Source organism: Pleurodeles waltl, chromosome 7 (genome assembly GCF_031143425.1).
Source record: "Pleurodeles waltl isolate 20211129_DDA chromosome 7, aPleWal1.hap1.20221129, whole genome shotgun sequence".
Classification (NCBI taxonomy): domain Eukaryota; kingdom Metazoa; phylum Chordata; class Amphibia; order Caudata; family Salamandridae; genus Pleurodeles; species Pleurodeles waltl.
The window spans coordinates 863,808,129-863,824,687 of NC_090446.1; the positions used below are offsets into that span (position 1 = coordinate 863,808,129).

Here is a 16,559-nt window from a genome sequence, read left to right on the forward strand (position 1 = left end):
CATTAGTGGCTAAGGGCCATATGTACGAAAGCTTTTTCCCTTAGACACAGAATGGGTAAAATCCTTTGGTACATCTGGCCCTTAGTCACTGACATCGACCCAGCTTAAGCTGAAGTGACTGTAATTACCTATGGTATTGCCTTTCAATTTCCGATTAAAACACGCAAAACGAGTTTTAGTTTCTTAGCTTCAAGCACCTCTTGCTAGGCATAGCTGTCATAGTGCTGTGTATGCCCTGGCGTTATGTGTGCTCTCCTGGTTTCCAAGACTGCTTGGCCTAACCTTGTGCATTCAGCTCCCTGTAGCGTTTTCCTCCTCTACGGCTGTTGTTTAAGTTATTAAGAATAAGCTTCACCAAAGACAATTATTGGCCGCATTGTGGCAGCCTGTGCATGGATTCACAACTGTTTTTGCAGTTATTCATTCAGGGGGTGTGCACCTCTTTATTACGACAGGACACCTTTTCATTTCTCAGTGTTAAAGCAGCAATTTCGTTAAGTTGCTTGAAGAAGGTTCTTCCAGGGCTGCAATAAAAGAAAGAAGGGGATGGAATGCCAGTCTGAAAACCTCCTGGACTTTGTCTTATTTCTTGGCTGCGACACTGTAGCCAAAGTGTGCCATGCTTCTCGTGTTCTTGCCACAGAGATATGTTCCTTTTTGTTCCATTGCGTACAGCTCTCCCACTGCCTGCTGGAAGTGGCACACTTGCTATTGTTTTCAGTGTTTTAGAATATTATCCAAAATACCATCCTAGAGGTACAATGAAGGCTTCTGGACCTAAACATTTGTATTTCTGCTTTTGTGGCCCTGTGTGGGAGAACAAATGATAGTTTCTGAATTTAATGACAACGACCATGTTTGAGAACAGATATTACATGTATGCTATTTCTTTCTCATTCTAAACACACAAAGAGCCTGTATTTTGGTTATCTAGTTTGGTAGTATATTGGGAAAATAGGCGATTTAGTGAGTAAAGATGGCGAGAGGCGGGAGATGACTGGTTAACATGGTAATCTACACCACTAGGAAAGTAATTACTGTAGCTTGCCACACTTTTACTTAAATTTGTTGTATATAATGCGACCTCTCAGTTACCTCAGATCCCCGAGTGACCATAGAGAGAGGGTAGAAAAATGAAGAGGTGCAAGTAATCATTGGTTGTTCAGGGAAAAGCTATAAATGCAAAGAATAGAAGGGCAGTTTCAAGGATTTAGGTCCTTATTACGAGGCTGTGGTCTTGAGACCGCCAGCCTTACGGTGGCGGTCAGGACCGCCTCTGCTGTGGCGATCCGACCGCCACATTAAGACCCTGGCTGTCAGACCACCAGGGTTCTGCCGTCTCCACCAGGATTGGTGATCCTGACGGGTTGACGGCGAGTGGAGCTCATGCAGCACCGCCCTGCTGATTACGATCTTGTTCTCCGCCAACCTTTTCATGGCGCTTTTACCACCATGAAATGGCTGCCAGAGAACAGGTGCAGGAAACCACGGGGGGCCTGCACTGCCTGCACCTGGCATGGGCAGTGCAGGGGTCCCCCTGCCCAGCACCATCGCAATGCTCACTGTCTGCTGTGCAGACAGTGAGCATTGCGAAGGTGCTGGTGCACCCTGCAGGTGACAGCATTGCTGCTGGCTCGATTTCGAGCCAGAGACAATGCTGCCGCCAGTTTCCCACAAGGCTGTCCGGTAGAAACTGAGGTTTCCACCCATCAGCCTAGCAAGAAACTCGTAATAGGTCTGGTTGGGTGATTGCTACTGCGGCGGCAGACACCCTGTCAGGAGTTTGGCGGACGAATTTTCCTGTCTGCCAAACTCATAATTAGGCCCTTAGTCTGCAATGAGCACCGTTGCAGTAATATGTCAGAAGTGATGTTAGTGGACAGTGGGTGAAGATAGAAATTAGGTGGCCAACACAGGGTTTAAAATTGCAGTTCTGGAGCATGATGAACGTGACTGGTTTAGAGAAAGGCAGTAGCGGAAAAGAGCTAAGGAACAGTCCATGAGCCTAGATGGATGAATAGTAGAGAAAATGAGGACGCCATTGAGAAAATTCAGGTGTTGGCTGGAGCTATTATGTGAAATAGGTTTGAGAGAACCTTTTTGCTTGTGGTTGCTGGTCTAAGGTTCAATGCCATGTTGACCAATCAAGTACTGATGTGTTGCAGTCAGCTGCAGTACTCTGGCTGGCTTCTGGTGGTCTGCTGTTCTTTTCACAAAGTATCCTCGCATTTCAGCCCCTTGCTGACAACCTTAACAAAGTCTATGAACTATTGCCAGAGAACTGATTGTAGTGTTCACCTCAGTATAGGGTTAAGGTACGTAGGCTTTGGCGGCAAAGTGAAACTTGCACTGTATACTCAATGAAGTCTGAGAAAAGAATAATTAACTATCTGTGAGTGTGTTGGGGGGGCTGAAAAATGGCACATTATCCTAATGAGTTCTGCTGCTGTGGTATTCATTTTTTTGTTTGTAAAACAGGCGGCTGGAGACTTTGTGAACCAATCAGGACTGCAGGCCCTTGAACAATATCAAGACAAACAAGAGCTCCAGCACAAGATCAGAGTTATCATTGGACAGTGTGTGGTAAGGACAAAGCTAGCATTCGTCCCTGTACATAGTGCCTGCTCCGCCCACCAGTATGTAGGAACTCCAGACAGCAGCATCACTGTGCAGACAGCCCCATCAGCGCAAAGCCGTATGCCAAGGCTTAAACCCGTACAGATGCATCCATAAGTATTGCTTTATTGCAAGCACAGTTTAGACCCACACTTGGCGCCATTTGTGTTCAGAGAGGCTGATAACATAGTATGTCATACTATAACATTGTGATATCTGTTTGCTACAAACATGCAGAGAAGTGATGGGTTTTGCATCAAATAGATAACTGAATTATAGGAATGTTTTTCTCAGAGGAGTTCCGAGTTATATGAAATGGACAACGAGATGGAAGCTCAAGTTGTCTATGAAACCACTTGGAGCCCTGAGATGAAAAACATTCCTGTAATTCACTTTTTACCCATCTATAATTTTATGTTATGTATGGCCCCCTGATGCATCTGCCCCTTCTTTCAGCTGCTACGCAGGGGTAGAGGAGTAATGCGGGAGTGATACAAAACATGGCCTCTTCTTCCGGCCCCAAATTAAGATAAAATACTTTACCTGCGATCCTTAGCCAATGGCCAACCCCTTACCTGCCTTCGTCCCCCCTCTCCTGCAGCTGTGCTTTTTGTCGAAGCAGACGACAAGCAGCTCTGTTAGCCTGGCCTGTAAGGTGTTTATGACGTAGCAACAGTGGGTAACAGGTTTTGTTATCAACTTTTGCTATGTCATAGTAGTGAGTTAAATGATTTAGAATCTGGTGTAAACTATAGAGGTTTTCTATAATAACCATGCGTAACAGGCCACTTATTAGTCTGCGAAAGTTAACTACATATGAAAAGAGCAAGGGATAGCAGAACATTTGACCAAGTTTCTGGATAATTGCAGCATTGTGACCATAGTGCATCAAAATGAGCGAGTCTTAACCTGCAAGTTCTGCCATTGTGCACTGCTTTGTGTAGAATAAACTGTACAGTGGGCCTAACTTTGCATGTGGCATCTCTGAGACACTTTGAGTCCTGCTCCTCCTGTTGTGTGTCTTCCACATTATCGCTCAGGTGAGCTGTGCTGTGGCTGTCCTTGGACCCGGATGGAGTTCAGGTTATGCTGTTCCTTCAGGCAGCAAGTCACTTGAAAGCCACTCATTCTGGCACTCTCTCCCATTGGCCCTCCATAGTCATGTGACATTTTCTACCAGAGGGTTGATTAAAAAAATGAAAATCACTAGGAGTGTCATGCTGTAATTGTTGTACTAAGTTTATCACCTTACTTAGTTGAATGTAGCATTACTAAAGGTGCATTTTATTTAATTCTGATAGAAACACACTGCTTCGTTGCACGTGCTAGTCTGCTGCTCATTGACTATTGTAGATGAGGGTCTCAAGTATTGAAGATTTCATAGATTCATTTGCTTGAATCTTCTTCACCGTCGACGTGGCAATCCCACATTTTTATTAACAAGCTGAGTAAATGAAAGCATTGTTTAACAAGTTCACATCATTTAAAAAAAAGAACAAAATTTCAGCCAATCAGGATCCGCTCAGAAGCCCTCGTCGCCACAAGGGCAACTATACCTCAGATTTCTTACTGCATGTCATTTGAAGGGAGACTCCCTGAGCTATGCTCAGTTTATCTTCCCTGAAGTTGATTTTTAAAAACTTTCAAATTCTACTTTGACTATAACTGACTTCACCTTTATTGTAAATTCTGACATGAAAATATGTCAGATCACACAAAAACAGGTATTTTTGCGCTTGAAGTTCCTGTTGGAAGCTTAGGCTCTGCTTTGAAGAGTTCCTTAAGGGTTTGCCTTTACTGGCTTCACCCTGAAACATAAGGCCAAAGACTTTAGGCCCTGCCATACTTTTTCTGCAAAAACTCTCAAAGGACAAAGAGGGCAGGTTACTTATTTGGGTCCAATAATAAAGGCAAGGAAGGATCCATCCTCTGAAGATGCAGTTGAGGGAACATCATCTTCTCACAAAAAGGCCTACAAAAGAAAACTCCATACATAAAGGGAACACTTTCCAGATCCCTCTAAGAAGATCCGCAAGAGCCAGGAAAAGAGGCACTTGGAGAAAAGTCCTGCTCTAAATGTAGGAAAACCCATGAAGAAGCAATACTTGTTTTCTCCAATAAAACTTGAATAATCCAGGCCAGAGCCTCCCACTCCTCCTTTAGCTTCTAATTCAGATGCAAGAAAACATCAACTGACCTCTTGTCAATGAGACATATGTCGTAGTAGAAACAGTCAGTGATAGCAACAGTAATATTTTCAATGGTCCAATGACTACTACATCTTTGTCTCATGAATATTGACAACGACAATTTCTTTGATGGCTATATGTTCTACTGTATCACCACTGTCGACAACAACTTTGTCAATGACATTAATGTCTCGGTTGTCGGAGACTGTAGCATTTCAAACATAAAAAGACATCATCAATGACACTGTTGACGGGCCTGCCACGAAGCAGCCAAACTTTATTTTGATTACGGCTAAGGGAATATCGGGCCCTCTGCTGCTGGAATGCACTTACTTCATCAAAGTCTTTCCTCCACCATCTCAGGCATTTGTTGGATGTTGATGAATCTGTGGCTGAAGGTCCTTTTGACCCTTCATACAGCTCCTCTTCACTTCACAAATTATGTCAGGAGGAGGATGATGATGAGCATTTAGTGAGAGAGTTTTCATTCCAAGATCAACCAGATATAAAGCTGTAAAATGACCTTTGCTGAACAGTAGTACTCTTGTGATCCCTTTGATGAACAGGATCAATATCCGGAGCCAATAATGCAGGGCCTAACAGCCTGGTCACAGGTCTCCACCACTTTTGACCGACTATTACAAAAGGTTTCCTGAGTTGAGTGCTCCTCCAGTACCTCCACAGCTGATTCCTCAACACACTGCATCTTCTTGTACTCCTAGTCCAGTCCATTCCTTAAGGAGTCCTGGTTCGCAGTCAAAACAGGTTGTTCACCTAGAACACTATCACCTGTTACTATCGAAGATATTTATTCTGACACTGAAAAACCAGAGAAAGATGAGCTAACTAAGGATTTACTTGCTAACGCTGAAGTGGAATGGGACGATTATGTGGCACCACTCGCATCCCTGCCTACTCTGCCAGCTGCAAATTCCTATCTGGATGACATTCATGCCCTGTTGGAAAGATGGTTCGATCAACCACATCTGGTCAGAGGGCCTCAGTTTAATGAAGAATCCAGCAACAGTACAACACTGGCAGCTGTTGTACCACTCCTTGATAAAAAAAGAACAAGGCCCCAGAAGATTCTTCGGTTTGCTTGATTAGACACCCATGTCCGGATGCCGCAGTCATGCAGGCTGCCCAGAGGGGTTTGAGAAACCCTTTAACACCTTGTTCAACTACACATGACAGAGGGCAGACATCTTGAGAATGTAGGAAGCCATTTTCTGTAATGGCTGCTACCCTGTTAAAGCATTAAATGCTTTTGCCATAGTAGAGAGATATGACAGGTAAAAGTGTCCCAACTTACAAGCCTATTTAGAATTTCTTCTGGGTGACAGGAGGAACAAATTTAGGGCAATCATACAAGAAGGAGAGAGAAGATCTACCAAAATCATCAGCTCATGCATGGATGTTGCCTCGACGGCTTCCTCCAACTTGCTGGTGCGGCCTTCTTAGGGAGGCAAGGATGACACAAAGTAACATCCCTTCAACCTGAGGTGTAGATTACAATTTTAGACATGCCCTACTTTAGAGAAGACCCTATTTAGCAAACACATAATTGATGCTCTCCAGTCCATCATGTGTGATACAGAGGCAACAGTGCTGCCTTCAACCCTCTTGAAGCTGTAGAGGAAGGGGCCAGTTTTCTCACAAGGGAACTTTCAGTCTTACAGATACCAGCCTTACTTCCAACCCCACAAAGTTTACCGCCAGCAGCCTCTCCTTAAGATATCTGCAGCACGGAGAACAAGATTCATCCAGATGTTTTTGTGGTACTGGTCTCAATTCCCCCCCAAAAACTGGGGGGTGGAAGATTCTCCAATTACTACAACAACTTTAATTCTATTAGCACAGATTGGTGGGACATGGATCTAGTTCAATATGGATATGCCATAGAAGTTGTTCAGAAACCTCCTCGAAGTCTATGTCACAGGAGGTCCTATCAACATCATTGTCTGTTAAAATTGGAGATTCTTTTAACCCTCTAGAAAAGAGCCAAAGAGAAGGTCTCCTACACCCATCAGAATATACGTTTCTATTCCAGTTTCTTCTCCGTCAAGAAAAAATCTGGAGAATGGAGACCAATTCTCTATTTACAGCAATTAAACAATTTCCTGAAAAATCAATAATTTTTGATGTCCTCCCATTACTAGATTAAGGCTATTTCATGGCCTCCTTAGATCGCCAGGATGCTTATTTTCAGATTCCCAGCCATCACAGCCATCAAAAGTATTTAAGGTTCGCAGTGGCCGGATGCCATTACCAGTTTAACATTCCACCCTTTGGTCTCAAATCTGCGAGTTGAATATTCACCAAGTGCATTGCCACAGCTGTGAATTATGTCAATAAGAATGGACATCAGTTTTTCCCATACCTGGATGACTGGCTCATAAAGGGTCCTTTTCTCCTGATACCAAAGAACCCCTCCAATTGTTCCGAGATCTAGGTCCCACAATAAACAGAGAGAAATATTGGTTTTAATCCAACATAAAAATAACGTTTCTTGGCAGTGCTTTCAGATACAACTGTATGCAAGGCCTTCCCTACAAAAGGAAGGATGCTGAAGCTAATCCACTTAGCTGCATAGCTCTTGAAAAGAAAATCTGTTCCAGTTTGAGTCTCCAAATCAATATGGGGTTTGAACTCAAAGCCGAGGATCTTTCAAATACATCATACAGATCACTCCAAGAATTCGAAATGTCATACCTTGGTGGATATAGGAAGACAATATCTTGTTAGGCCTAACTTTCCTAAACCTGCCACCTCAATTCGTGATGATACAGATGCTTTCCAAGAAGGCCTTGGAAGTTAAAGGAAAATGGATGTCTCAAGAAACCAAGATGCACACCAATTTTCTAAAGCGAAGGACAGTAGCTGTAAGACTTTGAGCCTTTCCTACAAGAATAAAACTATATCATCTGTACTAACTCAGACATATAACACGATAAGTATATACTACCAGAACAAGCAAGGAGGGACAAGGTCACGCTTATTGTCCATGGAAGGCCAAAAGATCTTGGTTCAGATACTTCAACACCAAATAAAACTAAAAGGCAGAGCATTTACCTGAAATAAACAATCATGGGGCAGACACTCTCAGCAGAAGTTCAAGAAAGTACTACAAATGGGAACTGGATCAAAGTCAACTAACGTCCATTTTTCAGACCTAGAGAAATCCAAACCTAGACTTATTTGCAACATATCTCAATTGCAAATGTCACTCTGTGCCAGCAGATACAAGCGACCTGTGGTTTTTCATCGTCAAAATCGTTGTGGGGGAATGCATTTCAGATGGCCTTGACAGGAATCTTCGCTTATGCATTTCCCCCTCTTTCACTAATTCCCAGAGTATTGAATAAAATGAAAAGAGAACCATGTTGCATTATCCTCATAGCCTCATTGTGGCTAAGACAATATTGATACACAGGCATACGTCTACTAACAGAAAAACAGCACATTCCATTCAGACCAGCTGTTGGTCTGCTAACGATGAACAAAGGCCAAATTGTTCATCTCACATCCGAGATCTTTAAATTTATTATCCTGGCTCCTGAATCTAATAAGTTGCATCTCTTAAATATTTTACAGGATTGCAGAAGATCTTACTGAATCAGACTGAATGAACTAACGCAACCTATAATGCTAAATTGACTTTTTTCTGCATATGGTGCTCTCAGAATGGCATTCACCCTTTTTCATGAAATTTCGCTGTATTTATTACATCTGGTATGTTCAGATTCTTCACATTCTTCTGTTAACGTCCATCTAGCGGCTACCTCATTCTTTATAAGACCAGAGAGAAGGTTGATATGATAATCTAGACTTGTTAAGGAATATCTAAAGGGCCTATTTAGTGCCCCTGAGTGCCACTGGTTAAAGCCACTGCTTTCATGGCAATTAAACATGGTCCTTTTCAAATTAATGAAATGTCAGTTCAACCCTCCCCATTACTTATTTGTATTGATTTTAATAGCAATAGTTTAATAAACATTAATGGCTACTACAGAAGTAGTTGGGAAGATAATAGCAAACCTGAGCTAAAGGATTCTATTGGATGGAAAACAGGACACCAACTGCAATCCAAATACATGTTAAACCAGCTCATGCAAAACAATGTTGGATTAAACAAAAGCATAACAAATTGGTAAAATAGAAGAAATACATTCTGGGGTATGCAAATTGAGAAAATTACCTAAAGATGTTCAAAACTATCCACAAAGCAGACTTCAAACACCTGTTTTGGGAACCATAGATGCATTTCAGGGATAACAGGATCATACTGAGAAGAGTTCCTCGCTTTACTCCCAGAGTTCTATCACATTTCCATCTGAATGAACCATTGGTCCTTAAAACTTTCTTTTGAAATCCTACTAATGCAACAGAAAGAGCACTTCATACTCAATGCTAAACAGTGCCTCAAACTCGCTTTCCACTGCCACTTATATAGTGTTTTGTTGAGTTAATAACTGCTTGCTGTTCGGATTCAAACGTGAATCTATGAAAAAATCAATATTGGTGAAAAAACAAGTTATTTACCTGTACACTGTAGTTCACCAGTATCAATATCTTCTATAGATTCACATGTGACCCACCATCCTCCCCGATAAGAGCTCACCACTTATAAATATCTCATTTATAGTAACCTTACACTTGTACTGAGAAATCTGAACAGGAGTGCTTCCTGAGAGGATTCCCGATTGTCTGAGGTTTGTTTCTTCTTAAAATGATGTGAATTGGTTAACAATGTTACTTTTTTGAGCTTGTTAAATAATGCTTTCTTTTATAATGCTTTTAATAATTATCTTGAGGCTCCCTTCTTAATGACAGGGAAGATTCAAGCATGTACTATTTGTACAGGTAAGTAACTTCTTTTTTATGGTAGTATCCTAGTGGGATTAGCTGTAGGTGTCTATTAATATAATGTTGTTTCAGCCTGGGTATTCGTTTTCGATAATACTATTTTTTTATACGGTCAGCTAACCTCATTGCAGGGACTCTGTCATTACAGATTTAGACTTCTGTTACTGGCCAAATTGGGATATAAAATCAGAAGTAACTCCAAGGATCTGTGCGGGTAAATGCTGGGGAAAAACTAGAAATTATAGGATGAACTGGGACTAGAATGACCAAATTCCTAGAATTGATAATTTCTCACTGGTATTGGGAACATCAGAGCAGGGCTTCAACTGTAATCCTAGATGATTTCCCCACAGCCTTGAATTGCCTTTGCCACACATCTCCAGATACGCAGAGTTAACAGGGAGATAACAGACCTCCTAATTGTAGGAGGCTGGCTCTTTATGTATTGTACAAAGCTAGGCAAACTGTGTAGGGGGTCCAGACAACCACACATTGGTTTCCAGAGGCAAAACCTAGATCACTTAATGCTCTAATTTTTGAGGTAGCTTGGTCGAGCAGTTAGGCTAATCATGGAGAAGTGCAAAGCATTTGTTGTATTCACAGTATCAATCATGTATCTCGCACATTCAAAGGAATAACTCTGGCCACTTTATTAAAATACTTAAGATTTTTATATAAATGTTAAGACCAAGATTATCAAGATTGGTTCAGTACTTTTTGAGTTCCGCATTTTTAAATTTTTAATAAATGCAGTCTTTTGTGCGTAGTTATGCACCATCTGAACCAATAGGCAGTCACTTTAAAAATGCATAAAAACTCGTACAGTTGTGTTACCAGGTTCGCCTTTTGCAGGTTGGTCGAGGTCAGCGGTGGGAACACTGTGAGAGCTGGAGAGGCTCAGCGGCTCCCGTTTCTGTCGGGCACAGCGCTGGAAAGTCTCTTGGAGCAGATACAGGGACATTCGGGGGCACCACTTTGGAAAGGGAGGTTCTTCTAGATTTAAAGGTGGTGCCTTGGGGTGCCCTTGTGGTGTCAAGGTCACAAGGGGTGTGGGACCCTGGGGGCACAGCTTGTTCCTCGTTGCAGGGCGCTGGGCGGCCGGGTGCAGGACGAGTTGTTGATCCAGGAGCTGTGCACAATGGTGTCCTTTGGGGCTGGAGGTGAGTCTCTTTCAGGGCTGCTTACAGGACAACGAGGACACTCTGGCGGGAGGTCTGGGGTGTTCCTGAAGTCCCTTGACTGGGGCTTCCTCCTGATCCTTTTTCAGCTCTGGGGGAGCTAGTTTTCTTTTTGTCAGACGTCAGCTGACCTGTACCCAGGGTATTGGTATGGTCCGGCCACCAGGGGAAGCAGTGCCACCAAACCTAGCACAGTTGCTGGGTTTGTCCTAGCGGTCATTGGTGTGTCGTCAGGTCCGGCTGTAACTTCTGGTTTGGGAGATATCGGCTGGTCATTGAAGTGACCCTCACTGGTTTTTTGGTCCTTTGTTGGTTGCAGAGTGGCACATCCACTCCGAAGGGCGATTTGTGAAGCCTGGAAGTCCTCTGGGTCTCTTGGGGTCAGTTCTGTGTCCAGCTCCTCCGCAGCGGCGATTGTCAGGTCCTGTATGCAGCAGGCAGGGGTTGGCGCCTTTTCTGATTGCCGCAGGTCCACAGTTCTCTTGCTTTGGATCTTCTCTGGTGCTGGTCTTCTTTGTCCTTTTGAATCTGATTTCTTGATCTAGGGATTCCCACTAAATACTGAATTTAGTGGGCATTTTAGGGGAAACCTGGTAGTGTCCAATGGGACACTCACCTTTGGGTGACCCCACCGACTTCAGTGACCACTTCCTGTGGGAAGGGTCACTTCCCTAAATCTGATTGGCTATTTTCCTTGCATTCCTCCTTGCAAGATGGAGGAAAATGAAATAGAGGGTCCACCTTGCAGACAACACCTTAGGGGTGGTGCATGGCAAGTGAGACCACTCCCCCCTACCCTTTGTGTGTTTTCCCACCTTTGCTCCTGCTAAAAGTGGGTGCTTGCAAAGGGGGCGGCCATCTGCTGCTGGCAGCAGGGCTGGGGGTTGAGTTTCAAGGGCAGTAGCCGTTTGAAGCTCACTGCCAGGGTAGTGCATATTCCTGAGGGAGGGAGTGATAGCTCCCCCACCCAGGAAGGGCATTGTTTTACAGACCAGAGAGACAGGGATCTCCCCCAAGGTTTGTATATTGGCTGTATGGAAGTTGTAGGCTGGCTGGAACCAGTCAGCAACCATGCCAGGTTAGTTAGCTTCTGCAGTGGGTACATTTTATAATAAATACGGTACTGGTACTAGTTTGGATTTATCAGTCTGAGTTGTTTGATACCAAACAGGCCAGGGTTCAGAGTGGCCATCATGTGGCTGAGAAACTCTTGTTGACCAGTGTCCAGCACATGTATTAAAATGACTGCTCTGTTCACTCACTATGTCCCAGGTTTGGCAAGGACACAGTGGGAGCACATTGATTGTGCAGCTATGCCCTCACATACAACATACTGCACCCTGCCCTAGGGCTGAAAGGCCTGCCAGAGGGGTGACTTACCTATATGGTATGCAGCGTAGAGTGGATAGGGTACACAGGCAGTGTGCCATGTCGAGTTTGCATTTTAGGTTTGCACCAGGACACTCAGCCTGCTATGGCTGTGCTGGGTGCACCTGAATGCATGGCCCTAGAGGGAGGCACAATCAGTGCTACTGTCCTCAGAGGCCTGTCCCTAGAACCCCATGCCCTGGGTACCTAGGTACCCATTTACTAGGGACTTATAGTGGTAGTTAAGGGTGTTGCCAATTACCTTTACAATTTTAGGGAAAGAACACTGGCAGTGGGAACCTGGTTAGCAGGATCCTATTGCACTCCAATTCAAGTTGCTTTCAGAAACCAGGCAAAAAGCATGGGTAGGGGGTACTGCAACAATGTGCCAGTTTCCCAGAGTAATGAAGTTCTAAATTCTACCAAGTTGACTCAGTAAGTCAAGCACACACCGCCCATATTTGAGTTTCTGCAAACAACCTGTAGGTCAGACAAACACGTTTTTTCAGACTATGATTTTTAGTATATTTTCAAACAAATAAACGTGTCAAACTCATTTTCAGATTCATCTCTGTACATGACTGAAGCCATACATAAACAACTTGTTTTGCAGCGGTTATGAGCACAATTAATCCTTCAGTTGAAACATACAGCACATTGTGAGAGACTTAATTAGACACTATTTATGTGCATTTCATAAAAAAAAATAACTAACAGCCTCATACGATTGCTCAGCGAACACTCTTAATGTTATTTTGGAATTCTCAATGTCCTACAAGGATACTTGTATGCTAAATATACATACAGGCCCAATGGATCCTCACTGATAGGCATTTTTTATATGTTAAATCCTTTTTTTAACTGAATACCCTTTGGATTTTAGCACAGAAGCAGGCATTGGCCATTTTGGCAAGCACGTGAAAAAACTGCAGTGAGGTAGCGCACATTTACATATATCACCAAGAATTGATTAAGCCAGCAGGTCTAGCCTTTTATTTCTGAAAGTGCTTCTTTATATGCAAACCTATGCTTCGTATCTACTTAAGCCACAACTAGCCGAAGAACTAGCAGTGTGCTTTAAAGGGAGCTTTCTGTTGGCCTAGAAGCATGTCCAACCTGATTTGCTTTGTATGGAAGTATTGAGATTTCAGCCTGTTCAAGACTAGATTACAGACTGTGACAGGGAGAATGTGATTAATAACAAGCACACTCGACACGGTTAATGTTGCACGGTTATGTTACTGATATCAAATTAAACAAAACTCCCCTGCTCCACCACCATCCTAAGGGAGCATTGCCTCCAAATTCCAATGTTAGGGCTTGTTAGAACGCCACCAGATACTGCAACCATGGGCCTGTAAAGCCAATATTGTAACATATGTTTGGGTGCAAGTAAACTATGTCCAAATATTGTACTATATGTAGTCACTTTAAAGGGAACTTTTCTATGAACATTGCTTTATCTTTAGTTTGTTTTAAGACCCAAATAAGTTGCTTAAGATTTAAAATAATTTATTGATAGGTCTCTGTTCTCCATATACCAACCTTAAACAGACATAAAGAGTGAGTAGTGATTAGCACATTCTTAACTAAGCATCGGAGAAAAATTGATGACTCGGCCCCTGTGCTACGAATGCCTACTTTTGACATGAATACTGTGCTAGCCACTAATAATTATATATACACACAATGTGTATTAACACCTAATATTTCACGTTGCTTCCTTGCAGAGGTGATAGGTGCTGATTCTGAGTGTTAGGCTGTTGGCATGAGTTCCCTACATACCTCTTGAATACTTTAACAAGCTAATTTCTTTAGTTCCTACCTCATGGCCAAGGTGGGAAAGGGGCGACAAGCACCAGTCTGAAATGCTATTAAAATTCTCTTTATTAGATTACAAAAAAATGCTAATGTACTCCGTTGGGAGAGACCGGTCCTAACCGGATACCCAGATAGGCTAGAGTTTTTATCCAGTGTGGTGAACGGAGACTTAAATTGATCATGTGTGATGCTGCGAGACCTAATAGTACGAGGATTGCACTGTTGAGAATTCCACTGTAGCCTGAATTTCTTTCCCTACTTTAAGTACAATATCTTATATAATTTAGTAAAATAGACCAAAAATGCTGTGTCTGCCTTCTAAACGTAGATCTTCCCTTCAAAGTCATAAAATAGCCATCTAGTTCTGTTTAGCATATCCTGTGAGTGTTGCATCTGACAACATCAGTTTTTAATTTCTCTGTATCCTTTTAAAGAGCTTATGTGACAACATAGTTATTTTAGCTCCTGAGTCAACGTTCAGATTGGGTGCTATACAATCAATGTTGTAATCTGTGATCACATACTTTTCTTCAGGTCCTTAGCCATTAATTTTGGTCACTAAATTGATCAACTTTTTCAAGAATTCCTTTCATCTTCTCAGGCCGTATGCATCATCTTTCTCTGGGTATTTTTGTACACCCTCCTCCTGCTGGATGTAAAGCGATGACCATCTACAGTCCCTAAATAAAAACATGAGCAACATGCTACCAGTGACACCATGGGTTTCGTGGTTCACCAACAGTACAGGATGGGTCATGGTTTTAGTATTGATTGAGTCTTTTCCCTGATAATATAATGCAAGTATCAAACCAGAATAAGATGCAAAACATGTATTTTTTAAATAAAACCTAGAACTTTTTGTTCACGATGCTGCTGTCTTACCTATCTCTCGTCTCAAATTTTCAGGTTTGCCAAAGTATTTAATAAAAAATGTATTTCACAATAGCAGATAATACTCCTATTAGTTTGGCAAAGAAGAAAACTAAGTATAAATATAGTGCTTTGTTACTGTGGACCAGTTATTTAGAACAACAGTGCTTCCTTTTGTAACTTCAGCTGTCGAGCATCTTTGTCTAGTGGCCAAAGACTAGACCGACCTTTCCCTGTATCTCCGGAATGCTGCATCACTCAGGGAGTTCAAAAAAAGGACTCAAGACATAGCTGTTCGAATGAACAGAGCACTGCGATGCATCTAGCAACTCTAGCACCTTGAGACCCTCACAGGTGATTTTCTGCACTTTTTAAATCCTGATTGATTGCTTCAGTCTGTAAGGACTCATCTGCGTTGCTGGTAGGTAGCTGCTTCAAAGATGCCACCAAACTGTGATTTCATATGCATGTTATGTGTGTGCTGAAAGAAAGTTATAAGGTCCTTATTCAATCAAAAGGTCTAATCTTTGAAAAGTACCTTCTCACTTGAAGGTGCTTACTTTGAAGGAAAATCTAATTGCATTAAGTAAAGTGACATTCTACATCTCGGCTACAAGTAAATATCACTCCAACCCAGGATGCTTGTCCTTGCTTTAACTTTAATTGGGATCTCGTGGCAGTATTAGAGAAGGCAAATGCAGGACCTGATGGCAAAAAGACAAGATGCAGAGACAGAAGGGGTTCTCTACTTAACTAGTACTAATACTAGAATACAATTAAGGACCTGTCAGTCATTTATTAATAGTTCCAATAAAGTTTTCCAGATTCCAAAGAAAATGTCTAATCCTAACTTCCAACCTATGTATACATTCTTTCTGCCACTGAACCACATAGAATCCATTGTTTTTTTAAATTATGGTAAGCAATTCAAGGAAGGTAAGACCTTTGAACAGGATGAATTTTGCTTATAGTTCTACATTATTTGATGTGGTGATACTCCTTCTACATAAAAAATATAAACTGACAATGTAGTACGGGACTAAAACACTAGATTAACTCAGTGTTAGCTACATTATAAGGAATATGTTACCCTATAAACATCTGTTTGTGGCATGTAGTGCTGTAGATTCACATGCTCTGCATACTCCCTCCATCTAGTACTGGGTCCGGAGTTGTGCAGATTGATTTTCTTCGAAGAAGTCTATTGAGTCACAAGGTTGAGTGACTCCTCCCCTCAGTGATAATGTGCATGGGCATCAAATCCAACTGGCTAACCTGTGGGTGTTACAGTGGTTTGGAATAGGTTACATAGACCAGCTTGACCTACATTGGCTTGCTGAAGAGCTAAACATTCACACACTGTTTGGTGAATATGTGGAGTGGACCAGTTAGCTGCCTTACATATATAATCTCTAGGAACATTACCTAAGAAGGCCATGGTTGCTCCCTTTTTCTTAGTAGTGTGTGCTCTGGGAGGAACAGGTAAAGGTCTTTTAGCTTTAGCTGTGCAAGGTTGAATGCATTTTACTATCCATCTGGCTATGCCTGATTTGGATATAGGGTTGCCTTTGTGTGGTGGTGATAAGGCGGCAAATATTTGCTTTGACTTCCTAAAAGTTTTAGTTCTATCGATACAGAACATAAGTACTCT

The 16,559-nt window shown here is 42.3% G+C and overlaps 1 protein-coding gene across 5 annotated transcripts in view; it reads left to right on the forward strand.

The window, feature by feature from the left end:
• The window catches only part of TMCO6 (transmembrane and coiled-coil domains 6), a 184,348-nt gene that overhangs the window by 144,615 nt on the left and 23,174 nt on the right, over positions 1 to 16,559 (forward strand). For 3 of the 5 annotated variants that reach the window (XR_011194155.1, XM_069199391.1, XM_069199393.1), the window contains exon 13: positions 2,479 to 2,583. Coding sequence is in view for 4 of the 5 variants with exons in the window: in XM_069199391.1 (XP_069055492.1) it covers positions 2,479 to 2,583 (105 nt within the window). In the remaining variant the exon portion in view is untranslated. Of the gene's footprint in view, positions 1 to 2,478; positions 2,584 to 15,094; positions 15,182 to 16,559 lie in introns of those variants that run through there. The other 2 variants (XM_069199389.1, XM_069199392.1) reach the window with 2 other exon arrangements.